This window comes from Pezoporus flaviventris, unplaced genomic scaffold (genome assembly GCF_033815535.1).
Source record: "Pezoporus flaviventris isolate CSIRO_AGI_PZ_B2104156 unplaced genomic scaffold, CSIRO_AGI_Pfla_v1 ptg000006l, whole genome shotgun sequence".
Classification (NCBI taxonomy): Eukaryota; Metazoa; Chordata; class Aves; order Psittaciformes; family Psittacidae; genus Pezoporus; species Pezoporus flaviventris.
In genome coordinates, this window is record NW_026892554.1 from 10,275,423 (window position 1) to 10,301,890 (window position 26,468).

The 26,468-nt window shown below is 39.0% G+C and overlaps 1 protein-coding gene across 2 annotated transcripts in view; it reads left to right on the top strand.

Moving 5' to 3' along the window:
• BNC1 (basonuclin zinc finger protein 1) overlaps nucleotides 1–26,468 on the top strand; it is a 78,247-nt gene that overhangs the window by 36,377 nt on the left and 15,402 nt on the right. The window contains exon 1 of one of the 2 annotated variants that reach the window (XM_061446841.1): nucleotides 21,151–21,287. The exons of the other annotated variant lie outside the window; for it this stretch is intronic. Coding sequence (XP_061302825.1) covers nucleotides 21,279–21,287 — 9 coding nt within the window. The 5' untranslated portion in view covers nucleotides 21,151–21,278. Of the gene's footprint in view, nucleotides 1–21,150; nucleotides 21,288–26,468 lie in introns of those variants that run through there. 2 annotated transcript variants of the gene reach the window in all.

Below are 26,468 nucleotides of genomic sequence, written 5' to 3' on the forward strand. Positions count from 1 at the left end.
GGGCCACAGGGTGTCTTCAGTTTCATCCTCTGAAAATAGGTGAACATGTTAAAAACCTATGGGAGAGTTTTAATAAGTGAGTAAATCTGACTTCTATATCAAGACTTCTATTTCTTGTCACCTGTCTGGTTTTATTAGATTTTTCACTTCTCAAATAACATTTTAAAAAAGGAAAGAAAACCCTCTGAAGAGGACCGTTGCCTGTAGCAGGAAGTATAATATCCCCGTTTCTCTCTCTTTTTCTCTTTTTCTCTCTCTCTCATTATATGCTGGCATGAACACTCTGACATTGCTAATTGCCTCCACATTACACTGGCTGAATTCCAACAGTAGTGGCATAAAAATTAATGAACAAGACAGAGCTCACACATAAGGAACATATGGTGCAATAGCGGTCAATTGCATTCTAGTTTAAAATAATGTCTTGAGAGAGTCATGATCAAAGCAGTTTCACAAAATGAAAAGGGCCAGATTCTACTTGCACTATATATCTATGCTACCTCACTGTCCTCAGTGAGAGTGCGTATGTGAACAAGGAGATCCCCCAAACTGTAAATAGCCAATGCCAAAAAGTTGTTTCTTTTTCAAATATAGTAGGAATTTCCTCCACCATTCTTACTGTGAAAAATTCTGTGAATTTTCCTTTGGGAAGCAAGGCTGGGGAAGAACAGTCTTAGAAATGAAGAGAATTCCTCAAAGATTTTATTGTTGTCTCTGCTAACAGTGCCTGCCCAGAGTGAGCTATGCAGTTTACAGAAGGGTGACACACAATTATTTCCCATTATCCTAAAATGTGCAATTTAAAGTTAACATGAATTGGTTTTATCTGTGTATATGCTTCACACAAAATCCAGATTTCAAAGCAATTAAGATAGTGTTAATCCCAGGTACTCTCAAGATTCTTTCAAGTTGAAAGCTTGTGTAAGATTAATGTTAAAATTCAGGTTTTATTCTCTCGCCAAAATACATGCTAGGTAACCTCTTGTTAACATTAATGGGAGTTAAATATTTGCACTCAGAGGAAAATAGACCCCAGACATGATACGAAGTATGGGTCTGTTACATAATATAAATAAACATTGCTTGTTTAATAACTTTTACTGACATAATGGAACAAACTGTTACAATAGTATTGCTTGGCCTTATGATATAAATTATTGATTTTTTTTTATTATGCTGGTGATTTCTTACCATTATAAATGTATAAATGAGGTGTTATTTGTCTTACAAGATTTGAACACTAACTTTAACTTATATGGGACAAGTCCTTCAACAGTTTAATGAATTACCAAAATAAATCACTGTATCAGTACAGTACTTCATATACAAGAAAAGGAGCTTTATGTCGCTGCAGCATCTGTATCTTTAGCCAGATGTGGTACTTGGGTCTGTACCCCAGGTTAGAGTAGCCTGGGTGTTGCCCAAACTGAAATGTGGCTGCAGATGGCCCCGTTAGGTCATTACAGCCGCTGGAGAGAGCTGGAATGCAGAAATGCTCAAGCCACATCCCCAACATGCCTCCTGCTACTCTGCAGGAATTTCCTTGGGGCTACCTCGCACTGGCTCATAGCCATTTCTACTTTAACTCCTAGCAGGATAACGAATAGGTAGGACAGCTTATTGGGGCAGTGGGAATGAATGTTAGACAGTTCTTTACCTGTCTGGATAAGAGTCTTATTTGTATTTGAATTCTATTTTTTTTGAGTGTTTCTGAAAGAATTACTGAAATATCCTTTCAGTAATCCTGAAATAGTAATTGCTTCTCATCTGGATTTTCTGAATATGATAGAATGTTGATTTCAGTTTATTTACTTATTTTAAGGTTTTAACCTTAAAATTTTTGCTCAAGACATTACCAATTATAAAGGAAAAATCATACAAAAGCTGAGAGATGAGTTCAATGCAGTGCACTGGCTTCAGCATAATCCTTTCCATTTACAATGCAATTAGATGCTATTCTCCTGCAATTAATGGGCCAAATGACACTCCCACTTATTATAATAGGCTGATATAAATCTGAGATAACACAGATTAATACCGAGGTTTGTGGAAATGCCTGTGTTCTTCAGAGGTGCAACTGGGAGAGAAAAGCAACAGCTGAGCTGCTCTTTCTGCTGCTGTTGCCATAAGCTGGTTTTGGCCCACAGTGTCTTAGTCTATGTATGAGGAAGCAGTTTCTCTCTCTCAGCTCCCTCTTCATTAAAAGAAGGCCAAGGGTACCAGATGGCATGTGTTACAGAGCTTTTTCTTCTAGCATAGAATTTATTTCCAAGATGTAGAATTGCGAGGATTCCTTCAGTCATCCCCCTAGAGTCACAGGTTTGGTATCTCGCCAATGGCATGTAATACACTTCCTGGCATGCTGTAGGAGAAGTAAAATTAGTTCAGAACTTCACTTTACAGTTGTGGCTGGTTTTGTTGGTTTTTTTTTTTTTTTTTTGGTTTTTTTTTTTACTGCATTTGACCATGCCTGGAAAAGGATCTGTGTTTAAGATTTAACCATTTAATTTCCAAGTTAGCCATAGCCTCCTCCCACCCTGGTTGTAGATTTGGACAGTTGTCAAAATATGCAAACACTTTGAGTCTTGTTGCTTAATGCCATATGTGAGTATCACTTGTGCTTTGTTCTGTTTCCTTAGGACGGACTAAAGCACTGGGAGGGAACTGGAAGCAATATTAGGAAATATCATCTATGTAGCTTTTTTTACAGGATAGTATAACTGGTAAAATTTATTTTTCAGGAGCCGGGGTTTCCAGGTGTAGTTTCAAGGTTGCTTTTGTAGATAGAGAAGAAAGAAAACAAACTAGAAAACTCAAGTGAGTAATTACTGAATGTTGTTTCCCTTAACAAGGATTTCAAGTGAATTTAAAGCTATGTGCAGAAAAAACTTCATGGAAGCGTTGTTACAACCCAGTCCTTAATGTGTGCAAATAGATATTTCTCTGGCTTGCAGGTTTGGGTGAAATTTAACAAGTTGAGTGTCAAAAGAAAGTCTATCTCAAGCAGCTTCAGCAAAATACTTCATTTAGCTACTGGGACATGACAATGAAATTCTTTTATGACAGTTCCCTCTTAAAGGCTTTCGTCTTATTTTTTTAAACAAAGTTCTTAGTTGTATTGCATGGGTATGAGTATTTATTTAGTATTATGGGGCAAACTTCCTGGGTTTTGTTAGGGTTTTTTCTGTATCTCTCTTACATTCCCTTGCCATTTTATGGGTGTGCTGTGCTGTTATCTCAAGAACAATACACATCACACCGTATGCATGTAGTTGAGTGAATGTTTATATGAAAAAGGAGATTGTTTCTGTCTTGCTATAATCCATGTTTGTACAATTCTTTCAATGTCTTTAATTGTTTTGAACTCTAAAATGAAATGACTCCTAGATAAAATGAGCTTTCAGCTCTCTCCTTTTGTGACAGATTCCAGAGCATCTCTACCTCAAGGCACGTTTGGTCACCATTTTGCCTTTGTGACCCTTCCTAACCTGTACCACTCAGCAGGCTAGCACTAATGTCAGTACTGTTTACTTGGGCAAGACTGATAGCATCCAGGTGGAGTTTCCAGTCCTCTTTTTTCTTTTTTTTTTCTTCCCCCCCCCCCCTTTTTCTTTATGCAGCCATGGAATGCATACCCTAACTGAAAAGTCAAGCAGCAAACTATTTTGCAGATCTGCCAGGTCTTTTTTTACACACCAGTTAACATCCATATTCTTTTTTACAAACACAGAACAAAACCTCAAGTCAGTGGAAAATGGCACAGTTTAACTTGACCTTAGTGGTCTTCTACCACTCCTAGGTATACTAAAGGTCTGGCTTGCAAATCTGAATTTTTCCTTTTATTTGACCCTTTCCAAATACAGTTTGCAGTGATCTTGTAGTCCTCACTTCTCACTAAAATACTAACATCTTTATTTCATTGATTTAATCACTTGTATTCTGGTTTAGTGATAGCAGTTTACTGTTTTTCTTTCATTATTTACAGATTTAACCTAGATGAACAAGGTCATGCAAATTAGTATAAATCAGCAGACTTATAACTTCTGACGCTTATGATTTAAGTACTGAATTACTGTCCGTGACAGTTGAAAGTTGCAGTTTCTCGCCCTTCCAAATTTAAGACTGGAATGTAATTCTTGGCAATTAATAATAGATCATTAGAAATAACTCTGAAAGTATCCACAATTGAACTGTAAACATGGTGCAACTGATCAGAATCCTGCAGAGTACTGCAGCAGTGTCTGTCAAAGAAAGAACATTTAACAGCGAGTGCTTACTACATTGGCTCCTCCAGCCAGCATAAAAGCAGGGTAGGACAAGTCCCAGTTATGTCTTTGGGGACAACCTTTGCAAAGAGCTTAAATACCATTAGCGTGGCAAACTGTGCTGAGTACTTCTCACAGTGAAGTACAGGAAGTCCAGTATAACCCCACTGCTCAGCTGAGGTTACATTTCTTTAATGCACAGAGTAGCAGTCTGCCACTGAAATGCGGTGTGAGCCTCCGTCCTTTGGCTCCAGTTGTACAGCTCATGCTCCTGCCTCATTTCCAGATAACAGCTAATATGATAGCTGTTTTCTAAGCCTTGAACAGTAGCTCAATGAAGATAGCTATGTAGGTTCCTTGAGCAAATTCACAGATGCAGCACGCTGAATTTTAGCAAGAGGAAGCTGAATTTTCCCATTCAAAAAAGAGGATTTTGTCAGCAGGTGAAAATCTCTAGGGGTGAGATTTTTTTAAACATATTTTTCTTCCTCGCATTGGTCTTGAAATTGGGATTTCCCTTTTTGTGACTGGAGGAGTGACGAGAAGCACTCCCGTCGTTCTGTGCTCACCTAGTTAGTGCCGCAGCACCTTTGTAACTTTGCCACTGAGGATTTGTGCCCTGATAACCTAGTGTTGAGATGGTAAAACTAAACAAAGTACTCCAACAATAATTATTTTCCTTAAGTTTAAAATGGGAGAAGAGCAAAATACCAGTGACTTTGTTTCTCATTAGAATTACTGAGTTTCAAATATAACTGAGTCTTTCATTGTCTGTTACATATTAATTTGGTGTTCTGTCTGTTTAGAAGCTGATGTTCCTTGCAGTATGATGAAAACCTGCTTGTTGTGCCTATGTTCTTGTGAAAGTGAGTTTCAGCTGGTTTTGTTGTGTTTATGGTAGCTGATGGAAATATTGAGCAGAAACCCATTTTTGAGAAGGTTCAGAGAGAGCATTTGTGGACTTGCTATAAAATGGCCGTCCAAGAAAAGAGTTGAGATATTTAAAACTCAAACTAAAATTTATTTACCACAGACTATCAGTGTGTCCTGTTATTATTTACTGTACCTTTGTGCAGGAATACAGTCACTGTTGCTGCTTTTTATCACTGATAGCATACTGGGATCTAATTTTAAATATGCTTTAAAAGGAATTTAAAATAAGAAAACTGTTGGTGTGTGACATTACCTTGATTTGGTAGTGTTTTCTTCAATATTTTTGGAGGCAGGAGATGAGAGAGAGGAAAGATGATGCTTAATTAAGCTCATCTTCCCAGGCCCCCTGTATCAACATTTCTGTAGAGTACTGTGCAGAGCTACGCAGAATATCTGTTCCTGTTTTGAAACATCCACAGAAGGAGCCTCTTTCTCTGCAGTAAAGATAGAGGAAGCCTGGAGAGAATAATCTTTTGGAATATCCTCTACTGGTGCTTGTTAATCATGAGAGAAGTCAAGAAACTGTTGTGCTAAAATCAGTTTTCTCAAGTTCTGTTCTTTCGAACATATGGTTTTCAGATCTTTACAAGAGGTTAACTAATGGAACAATAGCATTAGACTATCTGGCTCTGAAACAGCCCATAGCAGCACAGCCCAAGGTACTTTCTTGCTTCTGCAAATAGAGCAGGCAATAGCGGGGAGAGAGAGAGATGGAATCACCTGTCTGTAATTGCACAGTGGTTTGGTAGAAGGTTGGCAGTACAGTCCAGGTCTCTGAATCCAAAGTCAGCATTTAGGTGATTAGGCCAAATTCACTTGCAAACTGTATAATAAATGTATAGAAGACCAAAGGTACTAGTTGTTTAAACTTGCATCATAAGGTCTTGCTTTGTTACAGAAAGAGCATTTCAAAAACTTTTATTTAGTGAATGCTGCTGAGTGAATGACCTTTTCGCATGTAAGATTGATCTGGACCATGTTTCTGCAGAAGTTAGGTGATTACTTGCAGTGCTAAAATGGGCATTTTCTCCAAAGATAAGAAAAGTCTGGCTTCATTGCTACCTCAGGAATTAAAAAAAAATATAAATTACACCAATAAAAAGGTCTTGCATCATGCCTAAGGTCATTAGCATCTGGCTTTGGGAAGCTGCCAAAGGGAATGAATTTCAAAGACTGAGACTATTAGTTGAGAGCCTGCCAGTCCCAGGAGATCTTACCTCAGTCTTAGAGCAAGAGCTTCCTGGCAGATCTTAATAGCTGTGACAGTACTTTCAGTGCGAGGATATCACTTACCATCGAGTCTAGAACTGCACAGGTCTTGGAAGAAACTTTGCTAGCACAATGAATGGCTCCAGGAAATCACCTGAACTCAGGGAACGGTCGGCATGCAGGTTTTGCCTGCTCACAGAGGTTCTGTCTGCTCCAGGGGAAAACAGATGCTTTACTGCACCTGCCTGACTTTCAGCCCAGCTTAGAAGAATGCACTGCATCAATCTTGTATAGAGGTGACCAAGGCAAGGTGAATCTGCAGGGTCTCTTCCGCAGCCATAAACAGGCAGCTCACTAGATGAGACTGTTGTATATAAACCCATAAGCCAAGAATAGTCAGTATGCAGAGCAGGCACTGCTCCTACGCAGAACTCCAAATCCTTCTCCAGCCAAAAAAACCCCTATCTCATCTACCTCATCTGAAATGAGTGACAGTCACATTGTTTCATGAAATCCCATGTCTCTGTTAGGCACTGAGAAATGGGTCTGTGGTTGAATGTTATCTGCCTGTTAATGTGACACTGCAGATCAGAATAGGTGCCTGTGCTTCCCAGGAGCCTTTACAGACACAGTAGTGAGGACAGTAAAATGCAGGCTTTTCTGGGGTACAAACAGCTGCCCAGGGGTGTGCTTTGGAGCACATTAATTCGTTATAAAAGGGAAGAGTGTGTATGTGTTAGCACATAAATAACACCAAAAAGAACTTTGGCTGAAAGGCATGTGGGAAGTGAACTTCCAAAAAAACCTTAATAAATAAATAAAGCAAACCTGCAAGTCAAATACATCACTAATGCAATTCCTTTTCTTCAGTGCTTTGTGTCCCTTTTCCAGTGTACTTTTGTAGCCAGTGTCTGTTATTGTCTCCAGACAGAAAAAGGTAGTGTCCTTACCTTATTACTGATGGAAACATGAAATTTGGCGATTACAGTGGACAGAGGTCCTTGGTTTCTGGTACAGATGGTAAAAAAAGTGAGCATAAGCAGAAAAGTATTTAACGGTTCACCAAACCCTGCCTTGCTTCACTTTCAAGTTCACCCTCCTGTTGTTCTCACCTGTTCTTAATAGATCATTGGTAACCCAGGTGTAACTGAAAGAAGTGCCTAACATCACTTGCATGGCAATGTAAGTGGACAAAGAAACATGTGATGCTTGTTCCAATAGTGTACTGGTGTTGCTGTATGTAAAGAGGTGAAATATATCTTCTACAAATAAAAACCATCATTGTTCCGCAGAGATAAAATGTTGGATTTTAAAACTTAACCTATGGCTCATCACTTCTACATGAGATCATTGCACAGCAGAATGAATTTCACAAAACATGGTACAGATAACTTCAGAACAGGATGGATTACTGTCTGTCTTTAACCTCAATAACGATGACTGGAAACTGTTCCACCATGTAGAAGTGAAAGTTGATAGGTGTCAGTTCAGTTCCCATATGGATTCAGTTTAGTTCTCACATGGGAAGGTGTACACATCGCTAAAACTGCCATCCTTTTTTCTGTTCTTTTTTTCTTTCCCCCTGGTAAATGAGATCATATTCAGCAGGATCAGGGAAAGCAGAGTTGAGTGAGCTGTAAAAGAGAACATGATTTCTAGAGTTTGTCTCTTCAGAGCTAGATTTGGGTGGTATGTGGGACAGGGCAGGACAGCGTACACACCTAGTCGCTGCCTGCAGGTCCCTCCATTTGATGCTTTCCTCGACAGCTAAATTCAAACAGAATTTTAAATACCTGCTTGTGCCACCGTGGGACCTGTGGATTTAGTTTGTCTGAGGAGGGAGAGAATTTTTTTGCAAGGAGAAAACCTTTCACTCCTGTGGTTGAGGTCTGGTCATTTGATTTTTAATTGCAGGTTCAGTGACATCCTTTGTGCACTTTCATCTGTAGGGTGAAAATTTAAGTGACGCACAAGTCACTTAACTGTTTTAAAACATATTATGCTGAAATTTAATTTAACTTTAAAGAAACCATCTGAATCTGAAATAAACCAATTTTGACACAGATTCAGCAGTTCGACACCAAATAAAATTACAAAGAGCTGCTCAATTTAATTTTTACTTTTTTTTTTTTTTAATCATACTTGGAAAATAATTTGACAATCTTTTTACTGTTAATATTAAGAGAAACACAAGTTCATTGATTCAAAAATGCAATGATTATAAATCAAGTAAAATAAGCATAAATAGTTATGGGTATGTTGAAAGGAGATCAGTGCAAATGTCACTTCTGCTATGCAGCCCTAACTACTCGGTGCAGGTACTGGCATTGGTAATTGGGTGTATTTTTGCCTGAGGCACCACAGCAGGATGCCAGACCTGGTGTCCCCTCTCTGTTCCCGAGGTGTGTGCTTGAGTGATAGTTGTGCTTCCCAGTAAAGAACTGTGGGATTTCAGAGAGGAGGAGCAAATGCTCTTTTATATGGATGTCTGTCTTTTCCCAAGATCACTGTTATTTTATCAGCTCATTTACTTGTCAGCCACGTTTTGAAGTGAGCTGAGTGTTCAGAACTTGGTATATGGTCGGTAATTTCCAGTCCTGGATACAGCTGTTAGTCACCCGAGGTTTGAAGGCTGCAGGTCTTTGATAAATACTTGTTTGAAACTCTGTGTATTTACTAGAGAGATAATAAAGTAGGTATCTGCTGTACTCCTGGTCACAACTGTTGTTTACTTGTGCTCATCGTGCCAGTTTTTCCAACTACGACTGGCTAGGTGCAATGCAACACTTCAACTGGTGAGTAAAATAAGCAGCATGTTCCACTGCTAATGGCTGGGCTGTGCAGAGCATTTTCTAATTAGACTAAGGAAGCACCAAATACTGGCATTGTCACAAACTGGCTTTTCAACAGCTTATTTACATCACAAAATCTGTATATAAAAGTGGCTTGCATCCCTCCTTCCCTGTAAACACGTGTTTCACATTCTGTGAGGGTGATGGCTCCCAATGAATGCCATCCAGATAATGCAGTTTGGAGTGTGGAGGAAGCATCTTGATAAACAGAATACAATTTCTATGGTTAGAAATGAGTTTTTAGAGCTTACTAAAGAAGCTATTTTTTTAATAGATGTATTGCAAAGACTGCTATTTCTCTTTACTGGCCAGTATAATATGGTTCTGCACAAAGCCATCTGTTTCTAATTCTATTGAGGAAGAGTTTCCAGCACTCTTCAGGCAGGGGTTGTACCTATAGTCTACTATTTTTGTAAATGGCAATTGTCACTCACTTGCTAAAATGGGGGTCAGGAGAAAGTGCTATTCTTGGGAGGAGGATGAAGCCACAGAACTGACCGAATGACATGCTGGCTCTGTCACAGGTTTGTTGTATAACTTTGGGTAAATCACAGATTTACCAGTTTGTAAAAGGGAGATAATGGTAAGCTTAGAGTCAGGCTTTTATTGGTGTTTTTATAATAAAATATAAAAAAAAACAAATGTGTTGAAATTACTTGAAAAGAACAGCCTTGGAGTTACAGGGAATTTATTACAGACCTGTTGTAAATTGCATCTCTTGGAACTAAATGGATTTATACCATTGAAGATTTGAATATGTTCAGAGTACGAAAAGGCATTTCTTTCTTAGTAGTCCTTTCTACAGAGAAAATTAAAGATCACACCAAGTATTTAATTAATTTAGTTTCTTTACAATTGCAACAGTTTTTTAGTAAAGATTGTGGTGACAATATCATGGCCTCATTTTAGCATGAATGATCTCAAAACAAGATAGCACTAAATGCTGATTTTGAGTTCAGTGTTTCTTGCCTATTCAGGTTGTTGTCAATGTAGAGGTTTAGTGTTCCTTTACTAGAGAGTCACAGATGCTGGATGTCAGCTGCATCTCCTGCTTGTAGAACAGACAGTTCAAAAAGAATATTCTCTTAATAATCTATTGGGCAAGCTGTGTATGGCAGAGCCATATTGGGGTGAAGAGTTTAATGCAGAAAAATTTATGACGAGCTGCAGGCTTTGGAACAAGGCATGTGGCTGGGCTAATCAAAGTGTCTCACAGTTACTGCTAGGGGGCTTGATACTGCTTCCCTTGAAGCAAGTGACACAAGTCACATTGGCAGTGCAAAGGCAGGATGAAGTCCTTTAGCTTGTGGAGACCCTCAGCAGGAGGGGACACCTGTCCCAGCCGTTGAAAAAGGCATCAAAAGTAATCCTGAACTGCCATTAACCCCATGCTGCTCCAGTACAGCCTGTTGCAGTATTGCTGCCTTACATCGTACAGGGCAATGACCATTCAGCTCTTCTCTAAGGAGCCTCAGGCTCCTTCTTACCACCACTGTATGGTTTATTTTAACATTAGGACAACATAAAAGAGAAAAGGAGGTTTGTGAGAAGTCACACAAACTGTGTGTGTGTTAGTATACCTGAAGGCTCATTACTTCCTTGTGGTAATCCTGCCAGGCCTCCTTCTTCAATCACTTCTGTGTCGGTCTGGCAGTCAGCTTCCTGCAGATCTTATACCGAAACCACTGCTCCATAAGAGACTTCTGTTTTACACCTGCCATCCTTCTCTTAATTGTATGATTTCGCACCTTGTTCTAGGCCTGGCGCTCCTCCAAGCAGTTCCCAAGCGTTCACTAAAAAGTAGTTGGTCTTGAAGCACTTTTCTGCTTTTCCACTTTTCATGCTATGCATACTCCCCTATTATTTTAAACCAGGGTAGTAATGGAGGGGAAGACCTGGTAACCAGTCCAGTGCTTCAACATTTTTAACAGGGCAGCTCTGGTCTCACTGTAGAATAGGCTTGTGCTTGTTCAAGTGCATTTCAGGCATGGATGCTAACATTTAAGGGACTCAGTAGCCAACACAACACTTATTCATAGCAACATTTTGTGTTCCTTGAATTGCTTCTACCTGTTGCAACATTCAAACTTTCCCACAATTTATTTAGTTCCCAAAGTCTAGATGTCTAAATAAGCATTCCAGCCACTTTACCCAAGTCTAGTGTCCAGATCACCCAGATAGATACAGCTTGAGCTCACAAGGAGTTTCACTCCAGTCTGAACACATTTAAGCTAATAATTTCCAGTGCAAAAGTCTTATTACTGCTGCCTAAAAAATACCAGGTAGCAGAGAGGTTCTGTTTTTTCTGTATAAGCAGTCTCCTGTCAGAAAGCTCAGTGAGACTGGGATTGGCAGGAGGGAAAGGGGCTGGAAACCTGGGTGTGTGTAAGTGGAGAAGGGCTCTGTGCTGGAAGGCTGCTCTGCATCCTGGGTTCAGAGGAAGGCAAAGTGGTGAGGGGATGAGAGGAGGGGAACTGCGGAGACCGCCTGGGCAATGGGGCGAGGCAGCATCGGAAAATAAATGAGAGTTCACGGCAGATGCCGATTCCTCAGCCAGCTGTTCTTGGCAAGGAATAAAAAGGTTAAAGCAAGGAAGAGTTATATTTATTTATATATGTATATGTATGGATGTATGTATTTTATTTTTTAAAGGTTACCTTTATTTCCAGGTTTTCAATTATTTCTGAGGTTGCCTGTATTGGAGGTGCCACAATAACTCAGCTTTGCAGAGACAAATCCATTATTGCTTATATCACAGGAATGCCCAGAGGCCTCTTGTAGGGACAAAGCCCTATTGTGTCAGATGTTGTGGAAACATCATGTATATCTTTGATTCATAGTGGATTTTGAATCACCCTTAATAGTTTAATATTTTTTTCCCATCAGTTAATTTCAGTTTTCAAGCTCTGAAAGGGGCTTTTACACAGCATTTGTAGGTTCTGGCAAAAATCTCTGCAGATGGCTACAGCCACCTCTGCATACCATTGCATACACCACCATTGGCAAATACCAACAGGAGGCAATAAAACTAGATATAAGTGATTCTGAGAATGTATCACAGTGGTAGGTTCAAGCAGTAATTGAAAAAAAGAGTAAGGAATTTGGGGGGGTTGGGGAGGGGGGGAAGGTGTCTGTGTTGTGGGTTTTTTTCCATTTCCCCCTCCCCCTTTTTTTTTTTTAGGTTATGAAGTAATCGTAAGCTTGAACTGGCCCTTTACTAGTAAAGTGTTTAGACATTCTGTGACCAAAACTGAGGGAGGTAAGAGTAAGGTAGTGAAAACAGTGAAGGATCATTTGGACAAATTCAGTGTAACATTTTGAGTAAAGTATTGTCAGTTTTAGGGTTTTTCTCAAGAACCATAAGATCTCTCCTAGCTGCCGATAGACTTCTTTTTTTTGGATAATATAACAGACACTAGGTTGACTCTGCAGTGTAAAGATGTCCTATTGAGCAGGCAAATAGTTGCTTGCACCATTTAGCAGCACACTGCAAATAATCTTTGGAAGCCACTGAAACTATTCCTGTATTTTAAACATGTGCCTCTGTGAAGTTCTGGCTTTGCCCAGGAACGGTAATTTTATTCATTATGTAACTGCAGCAACTTAGAATTTTTGATGTAATAAAATGGCATCCGCTATGCACAAATGTTGGAAGACATTTGGACTAGGGCTGCATAAATTGATGGTTTGTGTTGTTTAGACTGGTGTTAGGCAGAACTTCAACATTTTTATTAACACCACTCACATCATCAAGGTATAGCCAAGGCTACCTCCAACTATAGCCAGGCAGCTTTCACTGCAAGGTTTTCACATATTATCCTTCTGCACTTCGCTTCTAAAGTCTTACCTCCCTTGTCCATAGCCAAAAGCTACTAACTTGGAACAAAGTTCAATCAAGACCCAAACATAATGAAGAAGGAGAAATCACAAAAGATGGAGTTAATGGCTGGAGCTACCGCTGTGGATCCTTTTGCCACAGGCTCTGAAAGTCTGGAAAATTAATCAAAGTTCAATCAAGGATGTATGATATTGCGGCTGCTGCTGCAGCAGTGCTGGTGTCACCTGGGAGCTGTCCATTAAAAACAGCTCACTGCAAACCGTCCTGGTATTGATGTGCTATCCTGGTTGAAGGGGGTGGTTAGATGCTACTCCAGGACATTGCTATACCTTCTGCTTTCACTCCTGGGTAAACTTCAGAAGTTCAACATGTATTTTAGACATAAAAAGAACAGGCACATGTCTGGAGTAAGTTAATAAAAGAGGAAGTTTTAAAGGAATCTGCGAAGTGGAGGATGGGTGACCCTTTCAAGGAAGTTTTCTTGGAATTTCACTGTAAAATAGGAACCTGAAATTTCTTCCTCCCAATCAATAAGAAGAGGATGTAGATGGAAAAATGTAACAATATGAAGTTTTGGCTGAAACATGAAGTTGTAAGAAAAGTCTTCAGCAGAGTGGGAGAACTGCTAAATATGCCTCCACAATAAACATGAATTGTCCTACTAGCAACAGTACTTCAGGCATGGTTGTTAAACTCAACCATTTGGTCAGAAATTTGTAGCTTACGAGCTTGGGAAAAAATCTTCCATAGTAATTTTTTTTCCAATAATTCTTCATCCAAAAGTTCATTTAAAAATACAAAATGTTTGCTTCCTATTTCATTGCCTGGAAAAATAAGTGTCCTGTAACCCGTGTGATGTTTATGACTAAAACTTGACAACACTTGTAGGCAGGGAAAATTCATCTCTCAATTTATCAGTCTGCCACTGAGACATGTCCTAGTCATCTTTGTAGTACTCTAACACTCCCATGAAACAAAGCAAAATTGCCACCACTGCTATTACTGCTGTGTTACTCATCAGTTATTATATGCCATAGTTTAAACGGCTGAAAACCACTACCTGGTATTACAGAACAAGGAGGACAGAAAAAAAGAAAAGAAAAGAAACTCAACAACAAACCCATAAGCAAAAGGAAGGAAAATGCTGGAGGCTGTGAAAAGAAATCCTCAGCTCCATACTGTAAGTAAATGTCTCTTGTATTGGTAGGACTAAATTGTCTTTGGAATAAACCCCAGCAGCATTACTGTTTCAGGTATCATATTGCCGACGCTCCTTTTCTTTAGCCATGTGAATATGAGTGGCTAGGTTTTATGGCAGGCATTTCATTCTGACTTCAACAAACCTCTGGCCCGATGTCACACCCTTTGGCCTGGGGGCACAAACGTGGTTCCTGACTATTCCTCTTATGACAACACGATGTCTCTGGAATTCTGTCTCAGCCCTTTCAATCAGATAGGGTAAATATGTCTGTCTCCCCATTGTATTTCTGCCTAGTTCATCAGTATATCTTAACTGAAATTACTGGTATTCTTTTGATAAACCATTAGTGTTGGGAAGGGGGGTGAATTTTTTTGTTAATTACTAAATCTTGGTGACAGACAGAACCTGCCTGTTAAAACTTGTGCTGTAATTTGAGGATTAAATGCTGCACCTCTGAGAAACATCAGTATCAAAACTGATTTGCTCTAAGAGACTTAATGTTAGGAGCTGCAGTTTGACAAAGTAGATTCCTTAATGATAGAGTTAGTAATTAAATGTTTTAAACTCCTCACAGGACTCGCAACATGAGAGGGTGGTCAGTAGAATTGTCCAGAAGTGGAAATGTGTGGTCAATACAGCTCCTACCTTAATCCCTGACAGAGAAAGTTTTCAATTCCTGTTATTATTTGGTTATTAGATAATATTATGGAAATTGCATTTCATTTGGTAACACGTTTCACATCTAGCCCAAAAGTTTGTAGGTTCGCATTCTCTGATCTCTTCCATGTGAACCCACCCCAACCAAGCCTGACCACACAAAGAGAGATGGGCAGTGCTGCTGAGAACACTCAGATATTTTGTCTTTGCTGCAGCGTTCCCATCTCACTGTAGAGCAATATCTCTAGCTGGGCAGGTATCTCATACATATGACATTCACATATGACGAAATTATGCCACTCATTTAGATGGAAGCTGTATACTTCATTGTAATTTAAAAACAATAATTAGAAAGGTAGAGAAGAGAATCCCTGGGTGAGTGAGTTTGCTTTCTCAAAGCCCAGGGTGGGAGGAGGGAACAAAAAAAGTCCTTTATTCCATGACTAAAACTGTTCTGATTCAGGTGACTCTCTAAATATGCTTACTTTGGATGGCAATGTGTTGCAATCCATATTTTTGTAACAACTTTTCCAATCTTGATATTTACTGCATGTATATACATGTATATACAAAATGTCTCTATTTCTGTACTTTCAAATAAATATGTTTCTAGGGGTTAGACAAACCCCTAAGTTAGACAAAACACAAGTTGGTGCTTTTTAGCCTGTTTGCAAGCCTTAGTTACAGACTGGATTTGGACTGTGACACTCTCTTCTCCTTGAAGTTAAAAATTTGTGGAGGTTGATCTGCTTTACAAAACATGTTAAAAATAATGTCACTATGTAAGCTTCTTATAATTTCTTTTCTTCTACTCTTGGGTTACACATGTTGAAATCCAAGTACAGAAAGCTACTAAGCAAGAAGGGGAAAGGTTATATGTTTATTTTAACATTATAAACTGCCAAAAAGAGAAAAAAAAACCCCACAATAGGAGCAACTGGCAAGTTTGCAAAGGGCTGATAGTTTAGCTGGGTGCTCCAGGCTCTACATTGGGTCAGATGGTGTTTGTTAAACAGCTGGGGAAAGTGGAAGGGAGGAATGCTGCTTGCAGAGAAGATACATGTTTTAGACTCATTAAGATTCTGAATTGCAAGCTCTCCGAAAGGATCAGAGAAACCTACCTAAAGAGCAGATGGAGCTGTTGAAAAACACAAAGTAGAGCATGCTGAAAAGAAGTCACTTAGAGTTTTTGTAAATGTTGCCAGGTCCTGGAATGAAATTGTAAGTATTCAACAGAACGGTCCAGTTATCACAAAACTGGGTGAACTCACCAGTATGGCAGATGTGAACGATGAATTAATGCTACTGCTTTCATTAGGAGAAAGTTGTGTATCTCTCTCATTCAGTGCAAAAAAGCATTAAAGGGAGGAAACTAAAATAGTAGAAAGCAAAAGAGTGGAATAGAGTAATATTTAAAATACTTTAATGCTATCCAAAAGTCAGGTGGAGCAGTGTGTCTTCTGGTGATCCTAAAACATCTCCAAAAAGTTTTAAACAATGAAGAATGAAAATCGGGGACTCAAAATACACAACTATAGAAATCATTGGAAGCAGGGGAAGGTTTTGTTTGGAGGATCATCAACAAGACCACCTCCATTAGCAAAGAGATTAAGAAGATATGACATGATATTTACTGACAAATGTAGTGATTAGCACAAAGAAGTCAAACCAAGTTCTTTGGTTTATTCTGTTTCACATTTTAAAGCAATATGTTTTAAAACCAATATATTAAAAAATTTTTACTCTGCAATGCATAATTAAGCTATATTGTATAAATACTGTACCATTCATGGTGAGAAATTGGCCTTGGGAAAGGACTTAAAAAACCAAACTATATTAGATTGCAAACTCTTATAGAATCGTGTTTTTCAAGGACAAATACATTGTGGCATAGAGCAATAATTAATAAATTATATTTTAAAAGTTTACTATTCAGACAGGTCTTTTCATTATAGATAATTGCAGGGTTTCTTGATACTAATGACTGTTTCAGTGGAGGGGCAGTTCCCCAGGAAGGAATTAGTGGTACGATCTGGTATTGGTGATGTCTTTCTAGGTCTGCATAGGCACTACTTGAAATACTAGCATTTGGTAATACTGGTGCTCACTTGACTTCATTGCTATTTTGAGCTACAGAAGAAAAGTAATGCAGTGAGCAGTTAAATGAAAATTAGTCCTGAAGCAGGAGTGCAAAGCCAGGTAGTGTTCTTATTTTTGTTGGGATTTTTTTGTTTGTTTGTTTAATTGCATTAGAATGTAAATACCAAGACAGGGGTCAACATTTGAACTCTGATTAAACTGTTAATGGAAAAGTTTTGGACGCATTATAGCTCAGTATTATCTGCTCAGACCACTTTACCAAATCAGCCTACCTGGAAATACTGAACAAGAGATTTGGGGTTCCCTGTTGCTTGGATGGGAACTGGAGTGCTCTACTTGACCTTCCACAGATCTTAAGAAACTTTATCAAGTACTTTAAGCCTTTAACCAGCCTGTGCCCAAAACCTATGCTGTAGCACACTAAGTTTAAAATTGTTTTCACTGGGCTTGCAAGTTGTTTGAAACCCGCAATTGTCTTTATATCTTGCTGACAGAACCTCAGTTCTCCTGGTTTTCACAGTCTGTTTCTTCTTTCTTCTCCTACCTGGCCAAAATCTTGTGTCCTTTCAGTCCTGGACCGCAACCCCTTCTCTTGTTGGATTTTCTCCTGAAAGGTAACTGTGTGAATCTGTATGATCATGGGGCTGACCATGACTTCAAAGAGGTGAAATGTTTAATCCACACATCTCTCCAAGGCGATAAGCGAGCAGAGCATTAAATTAGCACTAAGATATTTGCCAGCACTGATTTAAGTAAGAGGGACGTAGTGTATTATGTGTTTGGAATGTAGGCCAAGCAGGGAGGACACGGAGGTTAACACCATTTTGCAGCTAACTCTGGTAGAAACAGTGTGAAGCAGGCAGCAAGTTCTTGCAGAAGGTATGGGCACACTTGCCTAGAGAACACAGCAGAAAAGACCAGACCTGCTCCTAATGTTTAGTTGGTTCTTGAATAGTTTATTAATATTCTTTTTAGAATAATTTTGGTTTTCCTTTTCTGGAATCAAACACTAAAATTCAGGTCATGATTTAAACTGAAAAGTCAGGAGAAAACTTTTCCTGGATATTTTATTGTGCTTTTGTGCTGTATCACACTGGCTTAACTGTAGTGATTCCTTAGGATTAATACCCATTTTTTAAGTGTCCCAAGGTAATGAAACTAGGTAAGAGCAGCAGCTCCTTGTTTATAGTTGGCTCCATGTGTGGGGGCCCTTCTTCAAACTATGAATACTCTTGTACTTGGTTAAGTAGTTTTAACACTCCACAATCTGCCCTACATCCTCTTAACACTCATGGTGTTCTGAACACACAGGCTGAGACATGGAGAGGAAGAAACAGGCTGGGACAGGTGGGAGGAGAAAGCAGCTTTCCTTGGACAGTTGTTACACTGTGATTCTGGGTATTTATGTTGTGACTTACATGGAGTCCAAACCTGCAGACCCCTTTACTTTGCCCTTGGCACTGTCCCTGAGAACACAGTAAGATGCTGTGGTTTCCTCAAAAAGCATACAACTCAAATAGATTGAAAAAAAATAAAAATTAAAAAAAAAAAAAAAAAACATTCAAAAGTGAAGTCATAGAAACCAGAATTGAAATAGCTTGCCCAGGGTCACACAACAACTCAGTGGCAGAGCCCCATATGAAGCCCAGGACCTCTGGCTCAAGCCTATTGCTCTCTCCCAGTACCAGTTTCTGTACATGAGAAGCTGGTTTTCCACTAGATTTTACTGGAAAAGGAGTTTCCATTTTGATCATTCTTCAGGAAACACCTCAGTAACTGTTCTGTACAAGCAAGCTTGAACTACAGATCAGCTGAAATTACTGAAAACACTGATAAATGTGCCAGTATTTCTTTCCAAGCTGACCTGTAGGAACAAACTGTGCCTTGCACATGTCACATTGCGCTAAAGATTGTTGGATTTTACAAAAAGGTGCTCAGATAGTAACACAGTGAAAAAAGGCTAATCAGTAATAGTGGATAGCTTAAAAAGAGCAAGGCATAAATATGCTCCCATAAAATATTCATTGAAAAAGCTTGAATAATGAAAACAACGCTTAAAATAAAAGACTGTTAGTAGATAATTAATTAACAAAAGTAAATTGGTCTTAAATTGTTCGCTATGGATAGTTAGCCCTTTTAATAAGAATTATCATCTTCCAGGCAAATGGCAGATAGCTAGTAAATAGGTTTTTCCTGGGAACTGGCTAGAGGGGAGAGCAGCTCTCCACACATCTAAGTTTTAGTCACTTATCATTTTGAAGTCAGTTCAGAGCTTCTGGCAGTTTATGTAATCTTAAACCACTCTTCCCACTTTTGTTGCAGAATTCTCAATCAGGTAGAGTCCTTTTTACTTACATCGCTGCTTATTTTATTAAGAAGGTAATACGATTTTAGTAACAAGGTGTGCCTTCAGCTTTGAGTTCCCATCATGAGAGAGCAGTTAAGTTTTGTCCTCGTCACAGAATGTATGCATTTAAAACAGTGCTGTTGAGAGTCACTTCAAACAGCATGATGGTCGACCTGACTTCTTAGGTGCTTTTTCCTACCATTTACAAGACAGCTGATAATCCATGTGTAACTGTTCCCTAGAGAGAATTGTCCCAGGCATGTTGCAGGGAGCAGAGGTGTCCCTGGAGCCCCCTTCCCCTCTGCTGGGAAGGACCAAGTGACCACTGGTGATTGGCTCTTTGGCTGTCCTCACACTCCAGCGTGTTTTGGCAAAAGTATCTGGCAGACCATACTGTGAAACTAAATCCCCCTCTCTGGTTTTCCGGCTTGTTCAGTAGCTCAGTGAAGTAATAAGGTATAGGGTGGAGAAACCAAGAGACCTAGGGAAAGCATGTGCTTCATGTAGCGCTTTGTGGGACCACATTCTGGTTATCACCAATGTGATAGCAATGTGGAACCTCCTGGCCTGGTTCCAGCTACCTCCATGGAGTTAACATTAAGTTTACTGCAGTAGTTAGTAAAAGGTAAATTAGGTTCTCTCCTTAAGCACTGTGCATATACCTAGCAAATAGTAAACGGGATTAGAAGAAGACAACGAATTAACCAACAGTAATAATACGTTAGCTGTCTTCTCCCTACAGCCATCTTATTTCCTGCTGCCTTTCCTATGGCTTTACAGGCATTCATCTGGTCAAATACTGTCCTGGTATGTTCCTACAAGGATTCCCACTGAGTTCAATGCGTCTTGCTCGTGTGGGCGTAGTCCTGTGTATTCCTGAGTTAAGAGAGTGCCAAGAAATTATCTAGAGGAGGTAGAAGTGTTTTGTTTGGGGGTTGTTTTGGTTTTTTAAATAGGTGAGAAATGACTATGACAAAAATCCTGCTGTAACTCACGAATGCAACCCAACACCTGAATAACTGAAACCAGATTTTGGCCCAATTACTAGAAGGTAATTCTCCTGTCTTTATGACCTGTGCTTCTGTTAATAGGAAGCTTCAACTTCATAAAAAGAAATAAAATTCAGCCCTAACTCAAAACTAAACTGATGGGGGGAAATATTGTAACTTTAAAAAAAATGCACACCCCAGTCGGTGGAGCTTTGAAACCTGCAAATGTTTAAAAAGGAAAAAAAAAAAAAGAAAGGAAAAAGAAACAAATAACACAGCAGCTGCAATTTAAAAAACAACACTCTGACGCTAAGAAAAAAAAAAAGTAATTTTAATCATAAGTACCTCATAGCTTATTTGCAGATAGTTGTACACTCCGGGAAGAGAAAAAAAAAAACCCTGTAATAGGCCTTAGGTCAGCTGCATTGATTTAACGCATTACTTAGGCTGCCAGAGCAGAGGTAGAATCTCCTCGCGCTGCATTAGGAGCGCCTCAAGCCTCCTTTTGATCAAATCTCTGTGAAAGATGAGTGTCATGCCCTCTTCAAGCCAGCTGTGAGGGGACTGCCCTGCGACTGGAGGAGCGCGCTGGAGCACACCACTGCGGGGCAGCGAGGTGAGAGCTGGCTGCAGAGGTGAGAGGCAGACACAACTTCGTACTGTAGGTCTGGAGAACACCAAGGGGGAGGATCTTATTTCACTCCCCTGTGCACAGCCTGAGCATACATCAGACCTTGAGGTGCTCAGAGTCAGACAAGAGTAAAGAGGCGTGTGATGGTTCTGCCTTAGTACTTGTACAGGCAGGAGTGTTTCCAGTACTTCTTTGTACAACTCACTGAGGGAATGGGAAACTGTTTTATAGCTCTGGAAACATAAGCACAGTAAGAATGTCTGAGGTAAGGAAAGTTCTTTGCAGTTCTATATGAATGTGTATTTTTTTTTGCTGTGCAACTTTTACTTGTGGTTATGCACTGTAGAGATATAAAAAAATCTAGCAATGGTGTTGTTTTGGGTAATGAACAATGGAGATGAGAGCTGTAGGGAGCTGTACTCTCCATTTCTTAATTACGAAAGGTACTGTGAAAGTAGAAAACTAGTTTATGTGAAAAATCCTGGTTTTCTTTCTGCTGTGCACTGTAAACAACTGTATGACTTTTCTGTTCTACAGTCAGTAATGCAGAATTGCAGGCTGATTATAATAAGCAGAGCCATCACTTGTGTAATTGTTTTCCAATTGAAGTAGTAGCATGTAAATCATAAATACTTGACAATGTTTAATTGTACGAGTCCTCAATATACATTAATAGCAATAAAATCTGTGATTTGTGACTCAGATGTGTTCTGAGTCAAGTGCTTAAAGAAGATACATTATCATTAGCATGACGTATAAATGCACTGGAGAGCAGACAACAGTGTAATTTCACTACGAAGTTCTTCAGAAATTACCACTAAAGTGGAATCTAATGTATGCCCTTTATATACAATTTATTGTTGACTATTTAGCATCCAGAAAATAAGGCCAGTAATTATTTTCTTAGGATCAGTCTGTTTGTATTTTGGGGGAAGAGGCAGGGGAGCTGGGGGGGGGGGGGGGAAGTGAGTGTTTGTGTGTGTGTGTATTGGGGGGTCCGGCTTTTTAAATACATTGCACTAATTAAGAGGTTAAATGCATCAGGATACAAGGCGCTTATTTAATTTATTTTGATTATTTTTTCCTCACATAGAAAAATAAACATGGTTTAATTGTCAGCCCATACATAATGAGGGTTTGTTAGATGTGTGTGAGATACAGCATTTTACTTTCTGGTTTATTAATTGGCCAAATACTTCTAGTTCTCTGCGTAACGAATCCTTGGTTTAAAAATGAGGCGAGGGCAGATCGGTAACCCAGGGGAGGACTACTGATATACACAGGCTGTGGTTTATCCTTCTGTAAAATCCTGCGGATAAAAAGTGACCCTGGTTTTTCTTTTCGTTCTTGGTTTTTTTTTTTTCTTAATGTTTTTCATTAAGAGCCAGGAGCCAGGCAACATGCAGGTATTTTGGGGATGTGGGTGAGAGAAAATGAAATAAACTAGTTTTGTTTTAATTAAAAAAAAAGCCCCAACATTGTTTGAAAGGCATTTAGCAGTCAATTTTCACGTCTGATCTGAAGTTGGAGTTTATTGTGCTCATTTAGCTGAGGTTGTTGTTCAGGCGATTTCTGTATAAATTTTTGTAATTCATGTAACTACTTGGCTTCTTGAACCTCGGGAGCTGATTGTTTGTCTTATCTTGGTGAGCTAACTCTGTGTTATGTTGCAAAACCTTGAGGCATGTTGTGTTTCTTCGTGTTCCTGCAGTCTGCAAGTGAAGTCAGCTTCATTAGTTTCATGATGGCACATCAGTGCATGGCTGGTGTTGCCGCTTCCTTCAAGCTACTCCCGGAGCATGATCTGGGCTGCCTTGGTTTGGATAAGCTTGTAAGGATTTGTCAGCCAGATGTGACAAGATTGTCAAGAGGCAAGTAAAGAAGGAGATCTGATATTAATCAGTGCATAGCTTGGAGCCAAACTTTCTCAAATGCAGTGTAGTAACATGTTCTTCTCATTTACTGCTTCTCTTTGTGGCTATAGAACTGCCACTGTCTGAGTTTGACGGTTAAAAGGGATGCCAGCTAATAGTCTTTAATTGTAAGAATACAATTCTAGGTGGGAAAAGATCATATGCTTCTATTTTTAACTTCCTTTTGTAAAATACAGTTCTGTTTACTGCAGTTCACTGAAAAATATGCAAGCGGTGTGTTAGACAAATGTCTCTGTTTCTGTACTTTGGTTTTAAAACAGTGAAATTGTGGCTCAGCTCTCAGTGCTGGAGGAGTGGGAGGTGGGGAGCCTCACTCCACTTAGGTCATGGTGCAAAGTAGGACTAGCATTATTTGTAACTACTAACAGTTCCTGTTGGTTTTCTTTGTTCTAGTGATTAAAACAATATACACTTTCTAATTGCTGCTTTTACAGAAAAGGGGGAAAATACAGACTTTTGAAGAGCGTATCATTTATATTACATTAGATCTACTTACCATTATGTGTATACTGTTAGTAAGTTTTCTTCGTAATCAGCATAATTTCATTTCTGTTTGATTTAAACTCTAGAGTTTTTAACAGTTTGCAGCTTAATCAGACTTTTATTTGGATAATAGGTGAACATGAGAAAACTAATGTTATGGAAAATACATTTTTGTTCTATTTTATAGATATGTTTTTGCTTGATCGGTTTTTATAAATTAATTTTTTTGATTATTCTTTGAACTACTGAACCATCTCTAACCTTTCCAGAACCCTAAAATAATGGTCTCTGCAAACATATCCAAACCTGCAGGAAAGCCAAATCTTCAAGGAAACAGGCAAAATTATTAAAATTATTATTGGGCCACTTCATGCGCTTCACTATAGCAGAGATGAAATTCTGCCTGCTTAGGCTGCAACAAGCTTTTGCCTTTTGATACCATATGTCTTGACTTCCAGCTTCCATGCCTGTTCATGATACTGTTAAAAATTCATTCATACAACGCTGAGCGTTTCATCCCATTTCTCATCAAACCAGCCAGTGGCTGATTTTGTTTTCAGTAATAAAGACTTCATTATGATAATGTTAAATACATCTCTGACAAGAACAGAAATGTTTTCATTTAATTTCAGATTTTTGCTACATAGACACATTCTAAATGCACTTTTTGGTATGATTTGGCATTGAGTAAACATTTTTCATGCAGATTTGAGCTAAATTTTAGGTATGGAACTTGAATTCATCATTCCAGAAAAACATCTATCCAGGGAAGAAAAACTATTGGTTTGGCCTTCTGGATCATTTCCTGCCCTCCTTTACTTCAGTGGTGCAGGAGCTCTCCCAGTGTCTATGTACTGGGCAGCCAGTAGTTTTTGTCCTAACAGATGCTACAGTTGAAGTTTTATAGCAAGCATCATTGTCTGTCTTCTTTTTAGTTTTTACTTCTTGCTATGTTATTGCTAGTTACAATCTCAAAAATCTGCTTAGGGACTGAAATGTCAATATTCAGCCTAAAAAAAAAATATTATTGAGGGAATGAGGAAAAGTGTCAATTTCTAACATTCCTCAGTCATTTTGAAAATAAAAAAGAATGACGTTTTCATTCCACACTTTAAAACCATGGTAGGATTGTTTCTTTAAACAAATAAGTGGGAAAAAAAGTGGCAAAACACAAACTTTTGACTTCGAATTTCAAATATAGCTGATTATCAATGAGAAATGGGTATTTTTTCATTTGAAAGGACCTGATATCTGAAAGCCACTTAAGATCTTCCTCACGTGTGTTCACTAAAAGGGAATACTGAGTTTCCAAGTTTTAAATTGTGAAATTACCAATGGAGCCGACCCTGTTGCGTAAAATATTGCGTAACTGCAGCACCATAGATAGTATCACGTGTATGTGTACAAATACTGTTTGGGTTTAAAATTTCTGAAATTTCATTAAATGAAATTGTGTAATGCTGAATGTTTCAGAGAGCTGCTATTTTTTTATTATTCTTTAATCTACGTCTTTGCTCTGTAGCAGGGGAAAAAAAAGGAAAAAAATAGGCATTAATATTTCATGGCTTTGAGACTTAAGCATCTGTGTGAGGAGCTGAAAAGTTAGGATTGTCTTTGAAACATTAACTCACCCACATTGCATATATAACACTTTATAAGCTAGGTAAAGACATATTTTAAAGGGCTTGCCGTTGATTTATACTAATATTTTTCATTTCTATGATATTTGTGAATTTGGGTTTATAACACTTATTCCTTGCTAACATGGGGCTTGGTGTTATATATTTAATTAAATTTCAGTTCATGGATAGGTCTGTACTTTCACCATTTACTGTGGCACGCATAGCATGGCAATACAGATGAACAGTATGCACACAATTTATTTGCTACATTAAATGGCATCTTGTGCTTTATCGTAAGACCTTTCACACCATTTCTGTCCAGTGACTTATCCAGACTCCTAAAGCCTGAGTATTTTTTGTCATGAGCACGCAGCACTCTGTTACTTATTTTTGGAATGCACTAAGAAGAACAATTCTTCCTGTAAATTTATGAAGAAAGGAAGTCACTTCAATACCTTGTGATAGACACGGCTTAATACTCAGCAAAACATTTCTGCCCTATGCAGGCCAGGGCAGGTATGCCAGTGGAACCGTAGCATTGTAGTCTCTTTCAGAATCAAAAGTAAATAATTGTAAGAAAATGATAATGTGACATTTTTCATTCCTCAATTTGTATTTCTTGTTTTCTTTTCCAAACTGAACAGTAAAAGAGGATCTAAATGCGTGCCCAGGTCTGACCAAGCTGTCTGTCAGCGCACACCTGTTGTTAACAAGTGAGATTAATTGCACCATAACCCAATGTATCTACAAGCATGTTGCTGAACGGCAGAATTAAGCTTTACTGTCCAGTGCTTTTTGTTCAAAGAGTAGCAGTCTGAGTGTGTGCTCACACACACACACGCGTGCGCTCACATTCTTTTCTCTTTATAATTATTTTGACAGTGCCATTAACAAGAGTTGCCCTAAGGGGCCCTTTAGGGTAAGTGACATGCATGAGGAGTGATTTTCATCCCACAAGTTATGCTACGATTAAAGTTTGGCCTTGTAGCATGCTGCCTCTCTCAGAAACGGCTCCCTTCTGCTCCCTCACCCTGCTGCTGTGCCCGGGACTGCCCTGAGCTCCTCTCCGTTAGCTGCTGCTGAGCCCAGAGTGGCTCTAGGATTGAGTCTGATTTAGTTCAGTCTCATCTCAGCTCCTTGGTCTCAGGTCTGTTCTCAGAGAATTTATTTAACAAAGTGGTGACACATGGACTTGTGGCCCATAATTCCGTAGCCAGCTAAAACTGTCTTTTAAATCCACAAGCATGGTTGATTTGATGGGGTGGTGCCATCGTGTGAAAGTATTACCTAATTTCAGTTCCATCTTACTGAGCTTTTTCACTTCCTCCCTTCACGTTTTAGATGGTTTTGAGGATATTTTGGTTAATTATTACAAGGACAGTTAAACATTTTTAGCTCAAGGTGCTC